Source organism: Rhinolophus hipposideros, assembly GCF_964194185.1.
Source record: "Rhinolophus hipposideros genome assembly, chromosome: 6".
Taxonomy (NCBI): Eukaryota; Metazoa; Chordata; class Mammalia; order Chiroptera; family Rhinolophidae; genus Rhinolophus; species Rhinolophus hipposideros.
The window spans coordinates 84,138,881-84,162,957 of record NC_138052.1 but is presented as its reverse complement, the minus strand read 5'-3'; the positions used below and the strand labels follow the sequence as shown (position 1 = coordinate 84,162,957).

Genomic DNA, 24,077 nt, shown 5'->3' with positions numbered 1-24,077 from the left:
GGGGCTGGAGCTGGGCTGAGGCTGGAGCTGGGGCTGGGCTGGGGCTGGGGCTGGGGCTGGAACTGGGCTGAGGCTGGAGCTTTAACTGGGCTGGGGCTGGTGGAGTTGGAACTGGGCTGGGGCTGGGCTGGGGCTGGGGCTGGAACTGGGCTGGGGCTGGAACTGGCCTGGGGCTGGAACTGGGCTGAGGCTGGAGCTGGGCTGAGGCTGGAGCTGGGGCTGGGCTGGGGCTGGGGCTGGGGCTGGAACTGGGCTAAGGCTGGAGCTTTAACTGGGCTGGGGCTGGTGGAGTTGGAACTGGGCTGGGCTGGGGCTGGGGCTGGAACTGGGCTGGGGCTGGAACTGGGCTGGGGCTGGAGCTGGGCTGGGGCTGGAGCTGGAACTGGGCTGGGGCTGGGGCTGGGCTGGGGCTGGGGCTGGGCTGGGGCTGGGCTGGGGCTGGGGCTGGAACTAGGCTGAGGCTGGAACTGGCCTGGGGCTGGAACTGGGCTGGGGCTGGGCTGGGGCTGGGGCTGGAGCTGAGCCGGCCGATTCGCACTCGCACTCGTGTGGAGGGCTTGGGAAGCCACTGTGATGTCATTCGAGAGTTGCATAGCTACAGGATGATAAGTGAAGCCCTGGGGACCCAGCTGGCTGAAATTACAGACAGAGTTTTATCCCACTGGCTTCCTACAAGCCGGAGTGAGGCAGAGTGGGGGCGCGGGGGAGAGGAGGAGAGAGGAGAGGAGAGCGAGGGAGTGGTATGTGTACATGGGCAGGCGGGCGGCCCTTGCTCCTCCCACCCCTGACAGCCCAGTGAGCCCAAGTAGGACACAGACAGCACTGGGAGCTGCAGCCATGTAGGAATGATTTGAAACTTGAGGCACAAGGAGCAGAGATCAAATCAGAGTGGTTCTTTCCCCTCCCATTTCTCCCTGTCCGTCCAGTGGGTAAGTGTCTGCGGGGCAGCTGCTTGTTGCCTGTGTGTGTCCTTGTGTGGCTGTCTGTTGGGTCTAGGGAGAGCGTGGTGGAGGCTTCTGTGTCCTGGATTGCCGTGGACCGGGAAAGGGCTTGCTGCTGTGCCGGGCTGTGGCCACAGGCACTGCCTGTGGAGGTGGACGCAGCGGACATAGCTGCTTCCTGCCAGGACTTGCTGCCCTGGGACATGTAAGAGCTGCCAATTCAGGACTTAGGGGTGACTGAGTTGGTGGGGGGCAGTGTGTCTGAGTTCGTCTCATTCTTTTGTGGTAATGGTTCATGATGGATGAGAATGGGGTTGGCAGAGGGAACGTGGTGGAGGCAAGGACACCCCTGTAACATTCCCAGCGGGACGTTTATTCAGGATGTTCCCCCGCCAACTTCTGTGGTCTGAGCGTTGTGGCACCCCTTGTACTGACCATTCCCCCGCCAGCCTCCTGCGGGCTCCCAGTCATGGCTTTCTCCCAACTTTGGCGCTGCTCTTGGCGGCTCTGCCATCCCCTGGCCAAGGATTTCTGAGTGTCCAGGCGGGCGCCCTGGCCTGGCAGAGAAGGACTTTGGTTGTTGTGGGCTCAGAGCTATTTTTACTGTCCTGAGTGTCTGTGATATCTGGTGCCCGGATAGGACGAGGCGGGGAGTGGGAGTGTCAGGCTCTGGTTGTAGTGCCCGGCATGGGAGCTGACGGCCAGGAGGCTGGCCCTGCAAGGTCGTGGGCTGTCGTGTGACTTGGGCAGGTCACTCACCCTCCAGGCCCTGGTCCCTTGGGTCTGAAATAAAGGTCATGTTCAGGGTTTCTGCCCTTATTCCCTCTCTCTGGAGAAATTCAAAGAAGATGGTATCTGTGTAAAGTACTGTGGGTCCTTCCTGAGCAGGGCCTGGGAACACATCCATCATCATTGCTGGGCTGATGCCCCGTATATTATATTGTGAGGTTTGTAGCCGTGGTTGGAGAGTCCCCCTCTCCCAGACTCCGCCAGTGACCTTCACCTTGAAGAGGGGAGAGCACTAACTTGGAGGCAGGAAGACGAGTCTTTGCACCTCTGTGCTGGGTCCCCTTGGTTGGGGGGGCCCCTTGGCTTCACTGCCCTCCTGTAATATGAGGGGTAGGCAGTGGATGAACTGACCCCTTAAGATACTTCAGCTCTAAAAACCCCATGGCTTTTAAAACACTCTTGGCTCAGCTGACTTCCCGGGCCCTCTCAGATCTTAGTTCTGTTGCCCAGAAGGCCCGGAGGTGCCAGTGGGAGGGGCTCTGTTTTCCATTTCCATTTCAGTGGTGCTGGCTTGCTCCATCTGCAAGGCCCACAGGCTGAAATTCAGACTGCGTTCCATTTGGACATTGGTCCTCGTGCCTCCCTCTTTCTTTCTTGGCCTTGGCAGAATGGTGGAGGTAGCCAGGGGTAGAACACTTGCCACTTACCCTCCCTGGGCCCACAGAGGCAGGGTTGTGGGTGACACTGGCAATGTCACTTCTACAGAGGACAGAGCCATCTGTGAAAAGATTGAAAGCAGCCCTGAGAAAAATCTTGTTCTGTCCACGCTCTGAAAACACAGTGGGTTCCCTCTGAGTGCTGTTCAACAGGAAGAAGGACAGGTGTGTTTGCCAAGCCTGGGCTCCTCTGTCCCTGCCCACAGGGCCCGAGGCCCATGCTTCAGTGTGGCATTGGTGGGCACTTCCCATTGTGAACCAAGTGCCTTGGGCTGCACCTTTCTCCTGCCCTCTTTGCCCCTCAGAGGCCACGACTTCTCTGTGTGGTTCCCTTTCAGAGACTTGGGACTTTTCTTCCACCCGTAATTCTGCTAATCTTCAGAGCCTCTCAGGAGCCCATTCCCATTTAGAGAAGTTTTAAAACTCTCTGCAAGCTGCAGCGGACAAAGGGCTGCCTCAGTTCCTGGATGGATGTGGGTTGGGAGGTCCGCATGGGTGGAGACCAGGACTGTCACAGATTGGGCCGTAGGAGGTCCCTCCTGCCGTTGCCAGGGTGTCTCAGGAGAACCCCAGGTCATGCTTGAGTCATGGGGCTGAGATTCCCCATAGCTGTCTCCAGCTTCACTCCCTCTTCACACCACACCTCCCCTGGGCTGGTTAGAACCCAGTGCGTTGTTCTGGGCTCGGCCCCTTCTCAGGCTCTTCTAGCTGGAAAGTTTTCCTTTCTGTTCTCCCATTTCTCTTGGATGGATCCTGACATTCTTCTGAAGTCCTGGGTGACAGAGAGAGATTTTCCAGAAGAAGCGTTATTAGATGTGTACATCTTAATTTAAGGCTCATAGATGGACTTTGAGGTGTCCATCAACCCCCTGAAATTATGTGCAAAATTTGTGTTTGTGTATTTTTTAAAGGAAATTAATCTAGGCTTTCATCAGCTATCTCAAGGGGTCCTTGGCCTATAAGAGAGTTAAAGTCCACTGGAGTGGCATGTGGCTGGGGATCTGTGGGGAATGCCATGGGGTAGACTCTGGCTCAGCCAGTTTATATGGACTTTCACTGTGCCCAACCCGTGCTACTAACTCTGTAGAATACCCTTCTCGTGATATTTTGGCTGCAGTGCCTTTCTTTTCTCTTCCCTTTGGGAGAAGCTTGTGGTCCACCTTGAACCTCTGATTTTTCACTTCTCTGGGTGGCAATAGAAGAAGAGTATCTCAGTAGCTGACAAGACACTGTAAAACTTTCTGGGCTATTTAATGTAATGCAAGAAGCATTTATGGAACACCTAATGTGGGCCAGGCACTGCACTCTATAGGGTCATTCTGTATAGCCAGGCTGGTTATGCATTGAACTCCAAGGGGCACTATTCACTTAGACCACATTGTAAATGGAACCATCTGGGCACTGGGGGAGAGAGAGAGAAACAAAGACCTTTGCTCAAGGAGCGTTTAGCTTAGTGGGGAAGACAAACATGGACTGTCCAATGGGTGATCAGTGTTAACAGTAGACATATACAAAGGGCAGTGGGGACACAGAAGAGGTTTATCGGTCTGGAGGATTGCAGGGAAGGGGTTAGGCCAAGGGTGTCTTCCCAGAGAAGTTCAAAGTGAGCCTGAAGGAGGAGGAAGAGGTTTGCCAGGGAGATTGGGGGTTCTGAGGGCAGGGTGAGAAAGGGCCTTTCAGGAGAGGGAACAGCATGTGTGAGGCACAGATTAGGAAAAAGCATACAAATAGTAAGAGTAGAGTGTGTGTGTCGGGGTGTTGTTTGGCGTATTAAGGATAGTGAAGGTGTAGCGTCAAAAGGCAGGCAGGGGCCAGATGATAAAAGGTCTGGAGTGTCCAGCAGGAGGGTATAAGGCTTTACTCTGGATGATGAGAGCTGTTGAAATGGAAAGAGGAGGATGTTCCAGGCTCAGCTCAAGGTACTTCACTCCTGAATCCTATATCCTACCACTCAGCAAACCTGCAAGTATGCATTCGAATCTCTGTGTGGCCAGGCTCTGCGTGGTTAAGCGGTTGATGCAAGCTGAGTTGGCCATTAAGATGGAGACCATCCTTCTGAGTAATGGGTGTGTCTGGCTTAGGGGTGAGGAAGGAGGGAGAGCCTCCTCTCTGTCTCCTCTCTAGAAGCACACCCTTGTGGCCTCTCTGGTAACCAGCCCTGTCCTCTGCCTCCCATGTTGCCTCTCACCAGCCCCAGCTCTAGCCCCAGCCTGGCTCCCTCCGTTGTTGGGGGAGAGTCTGTGGTGAAAGGATTAACATGTCCAGAACTTACTCTCCTGGCTGCCTCTTGGCCAAGACTCAGTGCTTGTCAGAGTTCACCTACCTCCCAGACACCTGTGGCCTTTGATGCCCCATTCCCACGTTTAAGGAGTTGGATTCCCTCCTGCCCTGCCGGGGCCTCTGTCTGCCTGCAAACTGCCTGTTGCAGTGGGCACGGTGCCTCTTCCTATTGGCACTGCATTGATTTTCCTCCACGATGACTGGTCATCACTGCTCTGGGTAATGTATTTTAATGAATTGTTATTCTGCTGGATGTGGACTCAAAGGACTTTTTAATCATGAAGGGCCCCATCCTGCAAGCCTTAATAAATCAGTCACTGTTCAAAACAGGCCTGCTGTTGGGACCGGGAGGGGTCTTTCCTTGTTGCTTCTTCGCCAAAGGAGACTTCTTTCTTGTAGTCAACCAAATTCTACCATTATTCTTCATGGCGGGGCTGTCTGTCCTGACCTCTAAATTAAATGAAATCATCACACTTGATGTTATAAAGAGAAGCGGGGGTCCTTAACCTCAGAGCTCAAAATGCTGGCCATCTGGATCAGGGTTGTCAAGCTATTACCCTCCCAGGTACGCGCCAGAACACCAGCGAGTTAGTTAACGTACTGATTCTTGGCCTCACCCCAGACCTATGAGTGAAAATCTTTGGACATAGGACCTGAGAATCTACATTTTTAACAATCCCCAGAGGAGATTCTTATGACCATCAAATTTAGAAAACAACTGCCCTAAACACAAATTATCTTAGCATCCCACGTTTATTTCTTTTTTCTTCTTCTTCTTCTTCTTCTTTTTTTTTTTTTTAAGTGTGTGGGCTGGACGCAGCTTTCCTTTCCTACATCCTGGTCTGTACTGTGAAGCCTGGGGAGCAGGTCCACATCCAAGTCAGCTGGGGATTTTCCTCAGAGCTTTCCAAAAGCATGACTCACACATCTGGATTAGGACCCCTTGGTGCAATCAAACTCAGTGTCAAGGGTGGAGTCCAGGGCTTGGAGCAGCTGCTGGGAAGAGCGAGGAGACACATGCAGACAAAGCAAGTGAGGTCTTGAAGAGACCGTGGGCTTTCAACTTCCTTAGAGAAGGGGGCAGGGAGACAGCCCGTGAGACAGGATGTCCAGGCTGGCCCAGGCTTGGGACCTGGGAGCTCGCCACCCTGGCCTCTGTAACTTGTATTTCCCCTGCAGTTTATTCTTCTATTCCAATGTCATCCATGCCAGTCCCCATGGCCCCAAACAGGCAGGTTCTTCCCTCTACCCGCTGCCCCCCACCACTGGGTGTCCAGCTTCATCTCACCTGAGATGGTTTTACCTGAACTGGCCATCCCCTGGAGGCTGCTGGGACTTCGAGATGGATCTGGTGGTGGCCCAGGGTTTAAGAGTCCTCACCCCTTCTGAGCCCCCCTCTTCCTTCTGCACTCTGTTTCACTCTTTCTTGCTCTACCCGCCTCTCTCTTTTGTCCTTCCTGCTTTAATAGATTGAAACAGACCTTGTGTTCCGGCTTTTTGTGGTCCCGGTAAATAGCTTTTAATGTGGCTGTGGTAGATGGGGAGAAGGAATGTGCACTGGTGTGGGGGCAGCAGGTAGGGGGAGGGGACAACGAAGGGGGAGTTAGTAGGGGGGGCACTTACCTTCAACTCTGAAGGGAGGAGCAGGGGTAGTGCCCCCCAGGTTCTGCAATTTGCTGGGGTTTCAGCAGAAGCCTCATGCAGGCTGGATAGACCTGGATGGGCCTGGGTGTCTTCTTTCTCCCCTTGATAAGCCAAGGAAGCCAAGCAGTGAAGGTTGCAGAACAGCTTGGAGCATGTGGCCAGCACTGGGTGGTCAGGAACAGCTGGGCTCTTCTTTTGAGGACAGAAATAGAATTTCCATTTGTATTGAGCAAACAGGATTTAATTACACAATTTACACTTCTTCGATTTTCTTACTAATCCTTTGTGGCCTGGCAGTTATCGTTCCTCATGTTGCTGCTAACTGTAGCCCATGCGGGGTTAAATTACACTGCAGAACCAGTTTAATATTGACATTTTTAAAATCAATGAAGGGCCAGGATATCAGATGGTGGGGATCAGTGTGAATTCTCCCTCCTGGCCTCGGAGGATGCTTTCTTAGCTCTTTGCCAAAAGCTTTTCTTTTATGAACCCAAGTGAGGTGCCAGAGTGGGTGCTTTCTCCCAGAAGGGGAGAGTACTCTCCGATTTGCACGCAGTGCTTCTCATCGTCTTCTGTATAAGTGTAAATGGGGAGGCTGTAGGACACTGCACCCTTTGCTTGCTGCTCTCCCCGCTTCCCAGGCCATATGAGCATGGATTTGGAGGATTAGGGGTGCAGGGTATGGAGGAGATCCCTGGCCTGGGAGGAAGTCTGGCATCTCATGGTGTGGGCTGCCGAGTGGGGCCAGGGCCCAGGAATGGGCCTGCTTTCTCCAGGGCCAGCAGCTTTCCGGGCACAGTAAGGAGGAAAGACAGCTCTTCAGACTCCCACTCACTGGTGTGAGGGACCCATCTCATGAGAACCCTCCTCAGACATCTGAGTGGATGAGAGACTCCAGGCCTTAATACTTTTTCCCCCTGGAAACGTCAGCTGGTGTCTCTTCTCTTTTGTGTCCCAACGCATCTAGGGGCAGGCTTTGTCATCTGCCAAGGTCGACCCTTTAGGGATGCTCACAGATGAGTTGGGAGAGGCAGCTATGCCTGCAGCTGCCTCTTAGCAGCTTTCAGGGATCCTGACATAAGGCACAGGCTATTGGAGATTCAGGCCTATCTCAGCCAAAACACCTTTCCCGTTCAGACCAGCCGCATTTCTGAGAACTCTAGGCCACTGTGGCAAAATTCTGGCCCAACGTCACTTAGGTTCTGCCGCTGGCTGAGGTCCCAAAGCTCGAGGGAAAACTGGAGGGCAGAGAGATGGTTCTGGAGAGTTGAGCAAATGGGCAGAGCCCCCGGGGTATGTGTGGGTGGACGATGTACCCTGTCGGGCTCCTCGTGCTGGCTCGATGGTGATGTCATTTGGTTGGCCTGTGGTTTGTGTGTGTGTGTGTGCCCATCAGGATGTTCCTGTTTTGTGGTTGTCTGATCACTTGTTTTTGGCCGTGGGCTTCTGTATGAGTGTTTATTTTTAGAGGCTGCCACTTCTGGCCTGAGGGCTGATCCTTGGACCTCGTAGGAGCTTGTATTTTCTGAAATGTTTGTGGCTTTAAATTTTAAGTATTTATTTTGGGGCCTTGCTGCCTTCTTTGTGTTCATTCCATTGTATGTGTATGTGTGTGAGCTATTAGAGTCAGCACAGAATAATAAAAATTGTGTGCTCTTTGAAGTTCTGATTGAGTAGTTCCGATTTTAAATTAGTTTTGATTTTAATTTAGTTTTAATTAAGTCTTAAATTAGTTCTGATTTAAAACCCCAGCTTTACCAAGTACTATATATCTACAAATAAATGGCTTCACCTCTCAGAACTTCAGATTTTCCATCTTTAAAATAGGCATAATGCTCCCTGACTCAGGATTAGAAATAATCTATGTGTAAAGTGCATAGCAACATGTTTGGTGCATGATAGGTGCTTGCTGCATGTTAACTATTATTATTATTATTATTGTATTAACACATTCATATCCACACTTTCTGACTGGGGACCCCTATCCGGTGTACCCCAAGAATGCACCAGGACGTTTGATTCGGGTGAATTCTGGGTGTTTGATTTGAGTGATTACTGATTGGCATGTGTATCTCTGGACTTCTTTATGTCAGGATTTCTGTGTGTGTGTGTGTGTGTGTGTGTGTGTGTGTGTGTGTGTGTGTGTGTGTGTGTTGGGCTAGGGGCTGGGCTGCTGACTGTACAGGGTGTGAAATCACTGAGTTCTTCTGGGTGGGGAAGTTCTTCGTCCCTGAGTCAGCCCTTTGGCCTCAAGCCACCCAGCACTCACTTTTTCCTTTCAGAGAAAGTATTGCTCACGCGGCCGTCCGAGCTGTCTGTAGATAAAATGACACAGGGCACACCTGCCCCTGATGTAAACCTCTGCTTTTTGTTCTCGATCCCTAATAAGCTTCCCCCTCGCCCCTGAACCCCCTTTCCAAAGTTCTCATGGGCCCCTGCATTCAGAGCAAAAGTGTGTCCCGTTTGACACGGGGCCTGCTGGCTTTGCTGAACCCCATCTTGGCCCAGCACTTCTAGGACCTAGTGAAATGTCAGAGGCAGGCTTTGGACTGGAGCATTTTGGCCCCCAGGACCTTCTGCCCAATCTTAGGCTCTGTTGCCTGGCTCTGAAGCTGGGTGTTGGGATGGGTTCTGCCCAAAAGCCTGGGGTAGGGGTCCTTTAGTCTTTTTGCCTTTCTGCCACCTCAGCTCTATCTCAGGGTGCTGAGGTTTTAGGATCCAGGGAATGGAAGCTCTTACTCCTTCCCTCGGGAGAATAAAGTATGTCCCTGTTTCCCACTGACATCTGCTATCTGTTGCTCTCTTTCTTGCAGAGGTTGTGGGACATACGCAGGGGCCACTGGACGGGAGCCTGTATGCCAAGGTGAAGAAGAAGGACTCCCTGCACGGCAGCACTGGGGCCGTCAATGCCACACGTCCTGCCCTGTCGGCCACCCCCAACCATGTGGAACACACCCTCTCTGTAAGCAGTGACTCGGGCAACTCCACAGCCTCCACCAAGACAGACAAGACCGATGAGCCTGCCCCTGGACCCGCCAGTGCGCCTGTTGTCCTGAGTCCTGAGGAGAAGCGTGAGCTGGACCGCCTGCTCAGTGGCTTCGGCTTAGAGCGAGAGAAGCCAGGTGTTATGTACCACACCCAGCATCTCCGGTCCCGCCCAGCGGGGGGCTCTGCTGCACCCTCCTCTGGTCGCCATGTTGTCCCAGCCCAGGTTCACGTCAACGGCAGTGCTTTGGCATCGGAGCGGGAGACAGACATCCTGGACGATGAGCTGCCCAACCAGGACGGGCACAGTGTGGGCAGCATGGGCACACTGTCCTCCCTGGACGGGATCACCAACACCAGTGAGGGCGGCTACCCGGAGGCCTTGTCCCCACTGACCAATGGTCTGGACAAGACCTACCCTGTGGAACCTATGGTCAATGGTGGGGGCTACCCTTATGAGTCTGCCAGCCGGGCAGTGCCTGCCCACTCTGGCCACACAGTCCCCATGCGGCCCTCCTACTCCGCACAGGAAGCTTTAGCTGGCTACCAGAGGGAGGGCCCCCACGCAGCCTGGCCACAGCCAGTGACCACCTCCCACTATGGCCATGACCCCAGCGGCATGTTCCGCTCTCAGTCCTTTCCGGAAACCGAGCCCCAGTTGCCCCCAGCCCCAGCCCGTGGGGGAAGCAGCCGGGAGGCTGTGCAGAGGGGCCTCAATTCCTGGCAGCAGCAACAGCAGCAGCAGCAGCAGCCTTGCCCTCCTCCTCGCCAGCAGGAAAGAGCCCACTTGGAGGGTCTCGGGCTCAGCAGGCCTAGTCCCCAGCCGTTGGCAGAGACCCCCCTGCCTGGCCTCCCTGAGTTCCCAAGGGCAGCCTCCCAGCAGGAGATCGAGCAGTCCATCGAAACCCTCAACATGCTGATGCTGGATTTGGAGCCGGCTGCGGCCGCCACCCCGCTGCACAAATCCCAGAGTGTCCCAGGGGCCTGGCCAGGGGCCTCCCCACTCTCCTCCCAGCCCCTCTCCGGCTCGTCCTTCCAGTCGCATCCACTGACCCAGTCCCGATCTGGCTACATCCCCAGTGGGCACTCCTTGGGAACCCCTGAGCCGGCCCCACGGGCCCGCCTGGAGTCTGTCCCTCCTGGCAGGCCTTACTCACCGTATGATTATCAGCTGTGTCTGGCTGGGCCCAACCAGAGTTACCGTCCAAAGAGCCCAGCCTCCTCTTCTTCCTCTCCCGCCTTCCTTCCAACCCCCCATAGCCCTCCAGGGCCTCAGCAGCCCCCAGCCTCTCTCCCTGGTCTCACTGCTCAGCCTCAGCTCCCACCAAAGGAGGTGACTTCAGATCCATCCCGAACTCCAGAGGAGGAGCCCTTGAACCTGGAGGGCTTGGTGGCCCACCGGGTAGCAGGTAAGAGCCTCAGGGACCATCACTGCTGGACATCCCCTCCCTTAGCACCTTCCCTCTTTGTTCCTGATTGGTCTTAATGGAGGGAGGTGCAGGCACGGCCATCGCACCTCAGCAGATACTGCTTTAGCCTAGACAAGAGGCTGTCAGGAGCCCACCCACTAGTCATCTCTTCCTGCATTCATTGTCTGTTAGGCTCTACGGTAGGCATTAAGTTCCTGTCCTCAAGGATCTTACAGTCTAGTGAGGGGACAGGTACATAGACATAATTCCAACAGAGTGCAATGTGTGCTGTTATACAATAGAGATGGGGACCAAAGCCCCAGAGCCTGGGGAAATCAAGGCTTACCACCTGGGATAATCAGGGGAAACTTCCTAGAGGTGGTGACTTTGGGGCTAGAGTATAGATTTTCTAGGTAGAGAGGAGATGTTCTCTGCAACTGCCTGCTGTGCTCTCTGTCCTCAGACTTCAGTTTTTTTGGGGAAAGCCTGGAGAAGGCTGGAAGGAGGTCTCTATAGACTTGAATTCCCTCTTGGGCCTTCCCAGAGGCGTAATGAAGCCTGAGAGGGTATCCTGAAGCCCTTGAGCTCCATCTGAGTGTTCGACCATCTGAGTGTTCAACCCCGCTGGGTCCTTTGAGGATATTTCTCTGTTTCTGGGGAGCCCAAGGTCCCCCTTCTTGTCCAGTTGTCCTGTTAGTCCTTGCTTTAGGGCCAGCTTTGTATGGGAAGCAGTCATTGAGAATGAAGCTTCATTTCCTATCAGAACATGAATGTGCTTATCTTTCTGGAGAGAGAAGGTAGAGTGGAGCAACTAGAAAAGCTTAATGGGGAAATAAAGGCAAGAAATGGCAGAGTGTGCAGGGCCATGTTGGGAGTGACAGGAAGGGTTCCCTTCCTTCCCACTGGCCTAAGCCTATGACCATTCCACTGGGGCAGTCAAACTGGGCAGGAAATTCTATGGTTTTGTTTTGTTGTGGAGGTAAAGCCCAGGCAGGGGTGACCCAGAGACTGGTGCTGGGGGTAGGTGTGGGGGGTTGTGCCAAGGTCCTCAGCAAACAGGGTGGTGGAAGCTCAGGGAGGAGAAGAAAAGTCTGGGCAGCTGACTTTCCCCTCCACCCTTTTCCCTAAATTTAGGGGAAGCTGAGTCACCATGCCAGCTGCGTGGAGGGAGGGAGACTCTCTCCCTGAGAATGGACATTGGTTTGGAGAAGTGGCTGGGGGTAGGCCAGCTGGCTGTTGGACTGGGCCCTGGACCTGGGTGTGGGGCCGTAGATGTCCTGCTCCTATTCTTCAGAGCAGAGCACAGTCCCCAGTTCAACTATCGGTAACTTGAAATTGGTCATAATGGAAGTATTTACACCATGGAAACTGGCAATCAGGGCTTAATCTCTCCTGGAGAGCTGGAGTAACAGCACATCATTGTTTTTACCTTTGATCAAAACGCAGGAACCCTAGGCGTGAAAGAAAGGCTCCATGGGGTAGTCCAAATGGGGCTAATGTCTTCTGCTTTCTTCCACATCTGGATGCCCCTACTTTTTTGTCAGAAGAGATACTTTCTTCCTTGGTTTTGTTGAAGGGAGAGGAATGGGGTCCTCTCAATATTTTATAGAGTTGGGTGGTGGCCTGAGGAAGAGTGACCCTCTAGCCTAATGATAAGCAGGATCCAGGGGCCTTTTCTCTGGGGAGCAGGATGAATTTCCTCCCCCTACTAAAACCCTTTCGTATAGCTCTCTTGGAGCTTACTTAAGAGGAAGCCATACCTGAATGGTCCAGGAAGGATGTCCATCTTGTAGTGCATCTCCCCTCAGCCTTTTTCCTCCTACCAGCTTCCATGGTTTAGACTGTCAACCTCCATATCCCTATAGCTGCTCAGTCTTTGGCTGCCAAGAAGTCATAGGAAGGGGGTGATATTGTTGGCACATTTCTGCTCCCATCTCCTCCCCCAACTGCGAGTGACTCAGTCAGGAGAAGGGATGAGATGTATAGAGGGGACAGTTATATTTGGTTTCCAGGGCTATAAAAGGGCTTCTTTGGTCCGTGTCCTGTCATGAACAGTATTTCTTATGTCAGCAGGTTCTGCTCGCACAGCTTCTTCAGTAGCCCTTCAGTGTGTCTGCAGTGCCTATGGAGATAAAGGCATATAGGCAGGATCGATGTGCAGAATAGTCTAGGAGCCAGGGAGGATAGACTTCCAGCACCACCTCTTTCTGCCCATTCTACATGCTTCTGCAAGCAGCTGGAACATAAGCTTTAACATGAGGGAGAGCCCCTTCATGGCCATCAACTTGATCTCGTTTCTCCTGGCTTTTCTCTCTCAGGTCTGCCCTTTTCTTGTTGGCTGCCCTCCATACCTCAGTACCATCTCCCTGGTTCATTCCACTTTGATTCAACCCTCACTTATATTTTATTTCAGCTTAGATCACAGAGAATGTAGGGGTAGTTTTCTTAACTTGATAAAGGGTAGGTACCAGAAACCTGTAGCACACATCATACTTTCTTGTGAAACATTAGAAACATCCCTATTATAGCCAGGGACAAAATAACGATACCTGTTATCACCACTCACATTTAACGTTGTATTGGATGTCCTAGCCAGTGCAATAAGACAAGAAAAAGAAATAAGAGTCAGAGTTGGTGAGTCCAATCAAGTTATCTTACGATCCTGATTCTGTGACTGGACTGATCTCAGATATCTCTAGAGGGAGAGATTTTGATGCATGTTAGAAATAAGATTTGGATCTTATCCTTAAGGAATCTAGAGTTTAGTAAGGGGGAAAAAGAAACTGGAGCTTTAAAATAAAGTCATTTGTAATAAGGGAGGTATGCAGAAAGTCCTGTGAGGAAAAAGGAGCTATTACTATCAGCTATAGAGATTAGAGGGGCTCTGTGTTGAGTGTAGGTTTTAACCAGAGCCTTGGGCAATTGGTAGGATTTTGAAAGTGAATGGGGTCATTGGAGAGAGAGAGAGTTCGTAGTGAAGACAAGAAAGCATACAAATGTTTGAAGAATAGAGTAGATTGAGAGCATATAGGCTGTGTGTGAGAGAGTTAAGAAAGGTAGCCTGCGACCTCCCTCGGGTTGGCCTTAAATGCCAGACTAAGGAGCTTAAATCTTACCTAGCAGCAATGTAGGAAGCCATTTCTATGTTTTAGTCAGGAGAGTATGCCAAGCTGTAGCTTAGGAAGATTTACCTGGTGGGTGTGGGCAGGAAGGATGCTAAATGGGAGTGACTTTGAGCCGGAGATGTAGGAGCTTATTAGATAGTCTAGGTGATGTGGACTGGATTAGTGTGCTGACCATGGAAATGAAAAAGAAGACAGGGATGCCAAAGGTGCTGTGCAAGTAGTGGGTGTTTACAAATTGATTGGATGTAGTGGGGGAGGGAGGCGGAGACATCACAGATGATTCTGAGGCTCCATGCATAGAAGCAGAACGATGGTCCCATGAACAAGCTGGGAATTAGGAGAAAGAGCAAGTTTGGTGTAAGATGAAGACCTCAGGGTTAGATATGTCAAGTTTGAGGTGGTGATGGAGCCTCCAGGTGGAGATGTATGGAAGGCAATTGAACACCCAGAATTGGAGCTATAGAGTAGAAGAGTAGAAGGAGCTATAGATTTTGGGGTCATCCTCACAAAGGTGAAGTTTAAAGCTTTGGGCATAGTTGAGTTCTTTATGTCAGAGGGCATAGGGAGAAAAGAACTTAGGCCAATTAGCCAGGAGGGGAATTGAGGCTGTACAGGGGACTATGAATGAATGCTCAGGACAGTGGGCCATCACAGAAGTCAGGATAGGAGAAGGTTTCCAGGGAGAAGGTGGGGGGTTAGCAACGTCACTGTGGAGAGGCCATGAGGATTGAGAAAAATGCATTGGGCTTGCCAATTAGGTGGTCCCCGTGACTCTCAAAGGCATATTTTCAATAGTGTGATGGTGACAGAAGCCAGAATGAGCGACTGAAGAGCGAGTGGAGAGGGAGTTCAGACGGCATGTCAACTACTCTTTTGAGTGGTTTTGTGCTAAAAGGAGAGAAGATGGTAGCTAAAGAGAGTAGCAACATATTGAGAACATTTTTTTTCTTTTTTGGTAAACGTGGGAACCATAAGAATGTTTTTAGGGGAAAGAGAGAGGTTGAATATGGAGAGCAGAGGGAGAAGAAAAAGATATGAGAGAGAGAAATAAATTGGTAGAATAAAGTCTCTAAGGAGGTAAGAGGGGATAGGCTGAGGAGCCCAGGTGGATAATTTAGACTCAACAAGGAAATGAGATACCTCTTCATGAAATAATAAAGGATAGATACAGATACAGGGAGATGCTGGTGTCAAGCTTTGGGAACTTAAATTGAGAACCCAGTTTTTGCATTCTATCATGGAAATAGGAGATGAGAGCAAGGCCCATCTGATCATTAAGCTCGATCCCCTTATCTGTGCTACATGCTAGCCTAGGCTCTGGAAAAATGGTGGTCAACAAAAGAGGTGAAAATCTTTGCCTTCATGGTGGAGATAGACAATAAACAAACAAGCAAATACATACATAAATTGTATTGAAGTGCCAGTGAGTGTGGGTGGATGGTTGCACTTTACATAGGATGGTCAGGGAAGGCTTCTCTGGGTAGTGAGAGAGTGTGCCAGGTGGAACAGCAAGTGCAAAGGTCCTGAAGCAGGAGTATACCTGATAGGGGGAGTAGAGGGGGACACGAAGTCAGAGAGGTGATGGGAATGGGGGCCAGCTTACATGGGCCTTACAGGTGATTGCAAGAACCTACCTGGTCTTTTACTTGGTGTGGTGTGAGTAGCCTTGGGAAGGATTTGGGCAGAGGAGTGACTTCATCTGACTTGTTCTAAAAGGATCAATGTGGCCTGGATGGAAGGAGGAAGACCAGTTAGGAGGCTGCTGATATGGATCAGGACGGTATTTGTGGTAATAGTGAGAAGTGCTCAGATTGCAGACATTTTGGAGGTGGAACCATCAAGATTTATAGACAGACTAGACATGGGATGTGAGAGAAAGAAAACGTGAAGGCTTTTTGACCTGAGCAACTAAAGAATGGAGTTGCTATTTGTGGAGATGGGTACGAATGTGCAAATGTGAGAAGAGCCGGCTTAGAGGGGATATCAGAAGTGTGATTTTGGCCGTGTTAGATTTGAAAGGCACATAAAACATCCAAGATGGTGGGATATATGAATCCGGAATTTCAGGGGAGAGGTTAGAGCTTAGAAATTTGGGAGGTGTCAGTAGGGGGATGTCATGTAATGCATGCCACTGCATGCTGTCACCTGGGGGGGAGCACAGGTAGAGGAAAGGTCCCAGGAGTGAGTCCTGGAGTCTCATCCAAACACATTCAGTGGTTGGAGACACAGGAGGAACCAGCAAAGAAACTGGTATGGAGCTGTGGCAAAGTAAAGGAAAGCTAAAAGAGCGTCGTTCCCTGGAAGCCAGGCCAGGGGGATATTGGCTGCTGGGAGGCCCCTGTGTGTGAGGGTGATGTGGGAGTCTGCAAGGGTGAATAAAAGAATGACATAGCAGGTCCTTCTAATGCATCGGGGCAGGCTCGTTTTAGGGACTTTTCAGTGGTACTCAGCAGCTTTCGGCAGGAGTAGAAAACCCTAAGTGGCTCCCACAGAAGAGGATTACTAAGGTAGGTGTGATGGAAAAACAAAGGGCTGAAGGATGCTTGGATACTAAGGAGTCATGACCCTTGGGCTCAGACTGGTAGTTACTGCTGAATCCAGGGACAGGCAGGTGACCGTGAGAGGAGAGAAGACCTGGTGGGGCCATGCTGATGACGTGTGGCCAACAGGATTGAAATCAGGTCCCAGGCTGGCACCTTCTTGGTTCCACACTGGGGTTAGAAATTAGAGGGACGTGCAGTCCTGCTGGACAGCAGCAGGTCCACTAGCGCTTGGGAGAAGCGAGACCCTGGATCTGCCCTCTTTTCTTGCCTGACACCCTCCCGACCTCCCTCCAGTGTGTGGCCAGATCCAAGACTCAAAACATCAACTAATCTTGATTTTTCTCTTTGTTTTTGTTTTGTTTCGTCTTGTTTAATGCCGCGTCCCTTTCGTTCTTCGTGTGTCCTATGTCCATCTGTCACGTGTGCCATGGGCGTGGTGCCTTCCTTGCCTGGTGTCATCCCTTCCCTTCCTGCTTGCCTCCCCTCCCTGCCGGCTCCCCTGGGGTGGGGTGGGCAGCGTACAACGCCAGACTGCAGGGCATTGGGCAGAGTGTCAGCTACCGGCACCCTCCTCTCCACCGGCTCCGATCTTCTTCCCTCTCTGGTTGGTTCCTCTCCTCCCCCTGCCCCTTTTATGGCCCCTTGGCCCTCACTGGAGTTATATCTCAGTTTTTCTCTCTTCCTCTCCTTTTTCATGTGCTATTCCTTCTAAACTTTTGACCACTTTCTTCCTCTCATTTTTCCATTTCCTCCTCACTTCCTCTTCCTCTTCTGTTCTTTCTATCTCTTTCATATTCTCTTTTGCCCCACCCCCATTCCTTTTCTCACTGCATCCCTCTCTCTCCTTGCCCGATTATCCCTTCTCCCTCTCTCCCTCTCTCCCTCCTTCTGCATGAGCAAGTGCTCCCACTTTTGCATGGACAAACTGGTGCTTCTAGCGTTGGCCTTACCTGCTGGTAACAGCATCTGAGGTAACTAGACTAACTTCCAGGTTTCCCGTGGACATGGAGGTCTTTGCAATAAAGTACTTAGTGAGGGCTCGGCACAGCCCAGCTCTCCGGCCACCCTGGCCAGACCATCGTGGCTGCTGGGCCAGGGCCTCAGCAGGTGCCAGGCTGTGCTTTGCATGGGCCACTGGACATAAGACAAAGAGTGGTGCCCCAGCTCCTGCTGCTCTGTGTACACTTGAGTACAGCACTCCCTGAGGACAGAGCACCTCCTGTGACCTCATCCCTAATTTCCGATTTCAGGACCCATGGCCCAGAGTCAGAGGTCCTGGGTATTGTCCTAACTCTGCCTGTGATCACCTCTGTGGTCTGGGCAAGTCTCGTTATTACCCAGAACTCAGTTTCCTCATGTGAAAAATGGAGGGTCGCAGCCCTGCTGTGTGTATTTTGTACGGTGCCTTGATGTGCTCCATCATGGCAGATTCTCAATCCTAGGTCACATTGCTCTATTTGAGGGTGATGTCGCCTACCACGTCTGCCCCGGTCTCTGGGACATACGGGCCATACGTAGGCTGTTAGCCTGGGAAAGGTGTCACCTCATCCTTTCCCTGCTCCTTGGAGCCCAGAGGTCCAGGTCAGGGAGAAGAGGCTGCTTAGGGTCGCCCCACGCTATGACCTTGAGCAGTTCCGGGGGAAAGGCTTAGGGAGTGGTGGGAACAGTTGACTTCCAATGGCAATCTGTGGTGCTTTCCCGCACCCTCCTTCTCCTCGTCCATGGACAATGGGGAGATGGCTTTAGCAGAACGGCTCTGTCCACCTCCTGTCCTCTCCCTCCACCTTTTTCTCGGCCCAGTGGTGGGGAGTGCAGTGTTCAGCTGGGCCTGGGTTTGGGGCAGTTCTGGGGTGGTGGGCCTGTCCTGAGGGGAGCTGGCATGGCTTGCCCTGGGGCTGCTAGTGTGATCGCCGTGTGGCTTTCTGGTGCCCTGGCCCAGCAGGTGGCCTGCCGGATCGCCTCGCTTCCGGAGCCCCAGGCATGCTGTTGGACACCCGGCCCTGCCTCCTGGATCTGAGGAATCCAGTCTTCTGGAAATGGGAAGGCTGGAAAGAAGAGCTGGGTCTGTGGGGGTGGAGGTGGCCAGGCTGGGGGTGTAGGGAAGGCCTGGGATAAAGCCTGACACGGGGGCATTTGTCTAGGGGCCCTAGGAGTGGTGGGTGTCTGTGCTCTACCGGAGTGTGTTCACTGATGTGTGTTAGGTTTACAGCCCCCAGAATTTGCAGGGTGTGTGTGTGTGTGTGTGTGTGGTGAAGGGGGTTCAGTACCTCAGCTCTGGCCCACTTTTGGGGAGCCTTGGAGCCTACTGCTCCATGAAACACAGCACCGTCCTGGGGGGTGGAATGAGGAGCCCCGGAAAATGAGGCTGTTCTGGTGCCCTTCTCTTCGTGTCTGGCAGCCTGTGTGGAGGCCCTGGGCTGACCACTGTCCTGCAGGCTGTGGGGCAGGCCCAGTGCCCACAGAGTGTGGGCAGTCCTCAGAGGACGACAAAGAGCTTCTGAATGTAGCGCATTATCATTCCGAAGGCCACTGCCTTGCTAGGGGCATCCAGCCCTTATGCTCCTGGGGCTGGAGGCTTCCAGCAAAAGCTTCCAGAGTCCCTCCAATGCCTCTTTCCTCCTTTCTTTATGAGTTTCCTCTGGCCCTGTGGTCTCCTGCTGGATAAGGGGCTGACGGTAGAGGTTCTGAGGGGGATGGACCTCCTGCCATTCCTGTCGGGTGAAAGCTGTGTGTGTGTGCAAGTGGGCGTGTGTGTATATGTGCATGTGTGCCTGTGTGTGTAGGGCATGGAGCACAGAGACACAGGCTCTGAGAGAGAGAGAGCATGGAGCCTAGGACCGAGAAAGCCTGGGGTCAGAGTAGGGGGGGAGCAGGCCTATTTTTATTATCAGTCTCTAGGATGGGAGGGGGGGGTGTTCTCTCTCTGACACTGGCTGTCAGCTTGTGTCCAGACGTCCCAGCTTGGCTGAGGAACAATGGGGGCTCTCTTCTCTCCCCTCCACCCTGCTCTGTCTCCCCTCCCGTAGGGAAAGACAAGAGAGAGGGAACATGGCTCTCCAGGCACTGACGGGCAGATCTGGGCTTGCCAAGGGGGACAACAGTGAGACACTGTGTTCAAAGAATGTGAGAAGCCCTGGCTTGTCACTAGTGCTGTGGGGCGCTCTGAAGTGGGTGGGGCTGCCCCGTGGGACTGGAATGCGGGGTCTTTCCCCTTTTGCAGAGGGAGGCTCCTCAGCAGTGCCCTCTTTCTTTGGGCGTCATTCTGGCCATCTGCCTGCCTCTGGACAGAACACGCTCCCGTGTGCCGATCTGGTGGCAATGGAGAGGAGACTTGAGGAGCTGAGATGGTTCTCAGATGTCCAGCTGCCTTGTGCTAGGGACTCCCATCCTCCCCAGTTGGGAAGCCCCTCCAGCAGCAGTCCAGACTCCCCTCTGGGCGTTGAAACCATCTGCGGCAGTGAATATAGAAGGTGTTTTGGGCGCACTGGGGAGAATGTTTTCTGTCCCTGTGGGAGATTCAGGGCCTCAAATGGAAACAGACCCACTTTTCAAGGGCAGACATCAGATCCCACACAGGGCAACTGACCACTCTCGCCAAGGCACAGGGACCTGCCAACCAGAGCCTGTGGGGCTGGGTGAGCCAGAACTGAGACCAGCCCTAATGCCTTGCTGTTAACCTTGGGGATGAACTTAGTTGCAAACCCCAAGAGCCTTTCCCGAAGGAGCCTCCTTTGTCACAATTATTATTAGAAAATCAATGGCTATGTCTGTTTCTCTCTAATGTCTTTGCTAGGAACAAACCGGCAGTAATTCTGAACCGAGCTACCCAGGAGGCCTGAGGGCAAGGGGCTCGGTGTGGGTAGGAGAAGCATGGTCAAGGGCAGGGGTGCCCACAGACGTAGTGGGAGATGCAGGCTGCTTCTCTGACGGCTGGGGACCTGGGTTTTCTGTAGCGTCCCCACGCCGCTCAAGCCTTTCAGATCCGTGCCCCATCTTTCATCTGGCCCCTGGTGAGGACTATGCAACTGCCCTTTTTCTATTCTGAAAATGAGGGCACTATCAGGTGAGGGGCTCGGATGCTTTAAGTAGTTTGTGAGTCTAGATGACGGTCTCCATTTGGGTTCTTTTTTCTCGGTTGAGATGGCAGGCAGGCTGCCTCTGAATAATAAAGAGCCCAAAGTGGAGACTCGAAACACCCCCACTCCCCCCGGGTACCTTCTGCATTTGTAAATGTGTGCCAGTCCGGCTGTTCTCCAGACAGGGCCTCTAATTATGGGAGAGTATGAGCGTGTGTCTCGGAGTGTGTGTGTGTGTGTGTGTGTGTGTGTGTGTGTGTGTGTGTGTGTGGTGTCCATCCATCTCTAGACTTGGCAGCCGGTGGCTGCTATTGATGACAACTAAGAAGGCTTCCCAGCATGTGCTTCTCATGGCAACCTCAATGGCTGTGCCAGGGGGGAGTTGGGAGGCCTCCGGGGTGTGCAGACCCCACTGTGGATAATAGATGATGATTCAGTGTGAATGAGGGCGATTTCTGCTTGGCTGCACTGGCACATTTCTAGGGGCCAGTGATGTATTCATGTGTGCGTGTGTGTGTGCATGTGTGCCATGGGGCAGTGTTCCCAGGTGTGCTGGCATGAGGCTGGTCCGGTCACGGTCCCAGTCCCATGTGACCTTTGGTAAGTCTTGGCACTTCCTCTCACCTCACCCGCTCTTGGGTGGTGGTGAAGGCAGCACTGAGAATCTGCAAGCACAAGATAATCAGGACTAGGAGCCCGCCCTCAGGCTGGGTCTTGGCCTCTGGGACCCGGGGGAGTCAGTTTTTCTAGGATTCTGGAGCCAGCTCAGTGAGGCCATGGGTTCTGTGCCTTGGCCCAGCTGTGGGAAGAGGGAGTGGGAAGGAAGGAGGGTGGGGTTAGCAATATCCCTAGGCCTGTGGAATGGAAGGAAGTACAGAAAAGCAGATGGAACACATAGCTCGAGCTCTCTGCCTGCTGTTCTGTTGGGCGGGAACCAGGGCCATCTTTGGGGCAAGAAAATGGGTGGGTGGTAGCTAAGCGGCCAGCATAAGGGAAATTGGTAAGAGGTTTCTCAGTTACACTGGATGAAGGTAGGGAACCCCAGAGAAGGCCAGCAATATTCCAGGGGCCAATTGGGGCCAGAGACTATAAGAAGACTTAGTCATTTCTTTGTGTCTTCTTGGGGGCACCATTTGTAAGATGATGCATTATTCGCTCTTTCCAAAAGTTCTTCCCATGGGCCTGATGTTGCTTGTTGGTTGATCAGTCGCCTTGGAGACTGTCTCTCCTCCCTCCACCTTCCCTCATTTGCCTGGAAGCTCTGGCCCTCTGCCTCCAGGCCTTGGAAAGAGTTGACATCTGTTTCTTGTATCAGTCCTTTGTGCTCTGGGCCCCAACCCTGTGCGGGGTAGATTCCTGGTGAAGGCCAGCCCAGCCTCGGCAGGTCCCCCACCCTGCAGAGAAACTCCTGGTGTGGACAGAGGGAGGCTGGGGGGAGGTGCAGAGGGGAGACAGGCCCAGTTCCAGCATGGCCCCTGAGCTTGCGCTGTCTTCTCTGGGGGGGAATTAGGCCCGATCAATCTTTTCTTGCACAATATGCTCATTGCCTTCTCTGCCTTGCCATTCCTCCCAGGAGTGAAGGCTCGGGAGAAGCAGCCTGCGGAGCCCCCAACCCCTCTTCGGAGGCGGGCAGCCAGTGATGGACAGTATGAGAACCAGTCTCCAGAACCCTCATCCCCCCGGAGCCCTGGGGTTCGTTCCCCTGTCCAGTGCGTCTCTCCAGAGCTGGCTCTCACCATTGCTCTCAATCCTGGCGGGCGGCCCAAAGAGGTGAGTCCTTGGGCTGCATCCTGGGGCCACAGAGGGTAGCAGAGCCCACTTGAACTCTCCAGGAACCTGATGGTCCATTGGGTGGCAACTGACATGTCAGGAAACCCGGTAATTTTTTCTCCTTGCATTCTCACCCTAGGGTTCTGGCGTGTGGAATCTGGAGCCCATTTCCTTCCCTAAATCGCTTTTATGCTTCATGTATTCCATTAACACTGACCTTGAGATTCCCCTCTTGACTCCTAAAGAGCGCCCTTGAGGAGGGTGTTGAGGATCTTGGGTATGACATAGGGGACCACAGTCTCTAAACTCCAAATCAGATCACATAGACTGACAAAGGTTCTTAAGCCCTTTCCAGATATAGGGTTTTCGCCACAGATCTAATTTCAATGCCAAATGTTTGCGTTTCTGAGACATTTCCATGGTTTGAGGCAGTCAGTAGGTTTTAAACTTCAGCATGCCTAATAATCACCAGGGAGTTTGTTAACATGTAGATTCCCAAATCCATCTCCAGAGATTCCAGCAGGTTAGCTCTGGGATGGGGCCCAGGAATCTGCATTTGAAACATGCACCCTGGAAGATTGTGGTGCGAATAGTCCATATCCGATAAAATCCAGGCTGAGTCATTCTGGGCATGAATGGCTTTTGGACATTTTTTCTCTTCTGCCTTCTGCCAGGACCCGAGTTCCCTGCCCTCAGACCCTTCTCTTTGGCGCTATTCTGAAATATTTCCAAGGCAGGTTCTCCTGAATTCCATCCTTGCTAGACTATGGCCTTAAAAATAGCCACTTTCTGTTCTCTCAGCTACAAGGAGTTGTTGGGGCCTTGAGTGGGCAGGATCTCCCTTTGACCTCTGTTTACCTGGGGAGGGGTGGGTGGTCAGGCTGGCGAGGGGCTTCGTAGGCTAGTTAACTGGGAAATGCCTCCTTCTCAAAGTCATGGCCGCCAGTGTAGCCACTTTTTCTTCCCCTTGTTCTTCTCCTGCAGCCCCATCTGCACAGCTACAAGGAAGCCTTCGAGGAGCTGGAGGGAACCTCCCCGACCAGCCCACTGCCCAGTGGAGGTAAGAGCTCCACGCCCAGCTCTCCTGAATCCCCACAGGCCCCTATCTTAACCCCTGCCTGTGTAAGTATCCCAGGTTTGGGGTGGGGAGGGTGCTGGCCAAGTTGGGCAGAGTCGGAATCTGTCCCTTCACATCCCTAATGGCTCCTTTCACTTCGCTTTTCCTCCCCCACTTCTTTTCTGTTGTTTACACTCACACCTCTAAGGATACGGCAGCCCGAGTCTTAGGATTCTTGGCTGACCGCCTCTGGGGCCCCTGGCTCCCATCGTATGGAGTTTTCCTAGTTGTTGAGAGTCTGCATCCTTTGCACAAAAACATCCCGACCCTAAAGTGTGCCTTTGTGACTTGCTGTTGTGTCTCGGAGACCCCCCCTTCACCTTCTTGCTTCCAACCCTCATTTCTATGTTCATCCAGGCACCCCCTTTAGTTTTTCTCAAGGAAACACAGGCCCAGAATGCTCGGGCTGACCGAGTCCCCATCTCACCTGTTCTCGGCTTCCAGGCAGGTGCGTTTAAGTCTGCACCCCTGAAGCGCTCACGGGAGACACAAACCCCCAAAGGGCAGAGGTTTCCACCCAAAGAGAAGACCCAGATGAGCACAGCAGTGGGACAGGGTTCCTTTCTGTGGTAGAAGAGACATGAAGAGGGGCTGCAGGGGGCCCTTGGGGGAAAGCAGTAATGGAACCAGGCTACGAAGGACTCAGACTCCCCCTTGAGAAGCCCGGGTTGGTAGAGACGGAAGAGGCTGGTGTTGCTCCGGGTTTGGGTTGGCTGGGCTCGGCCTAAGCTATGCATTTGCC

The 24,077-nt window shown here is 52.8% G+C and overlaps 1 protein-coding gene across 14 annotated transcripts in view; it reads left to right on the top strand.

Annotated features, from left to right (window-relative positions):
• The window catches only part of TNS1 (tensin 1), a gene marked incomplete at its 5' end in the record, with an annotated part of 224,568 nt that overhangs the window by 169,123 nt on the left and 31,368 nt on the right, over nucleotides 1-24,077 (top strand). For 8 of the 14 annotated variants that reach the window (XM_081051645.1, XM_081051643.1, XM_081051636.1 and 5 more), the window contains 4 exons: nucleotides 9,124-10,704; nucleotides 16,890-16,976; nucleotides 22,022-22,218; nucleotides 23,203-23,278. In XM_081051645.1, coding sequence (XP_080907771.1) covers nucleotides 9,124-10,704; nucleotides 16,890-16,976; nucleotides 22,022-22,218; nucleotides 23,203-23,278 — 1,941 coding nt within the window. Of the gene's footprint in view, nucleotides 1-9,123; nucleotides 10,705-16,889; nucleotides 16,977-18,314; nucleotides 18,435-22,021; nucleotides 22,219-23,202; nucleotides 23,279-24,077 lie in introns of all 14 variants that reach the window. The other 6 variants (XM_081051649.1, XM_081051648.1, XM_081051644.1 and 3 more) reach the window with 2 other exon arrangements.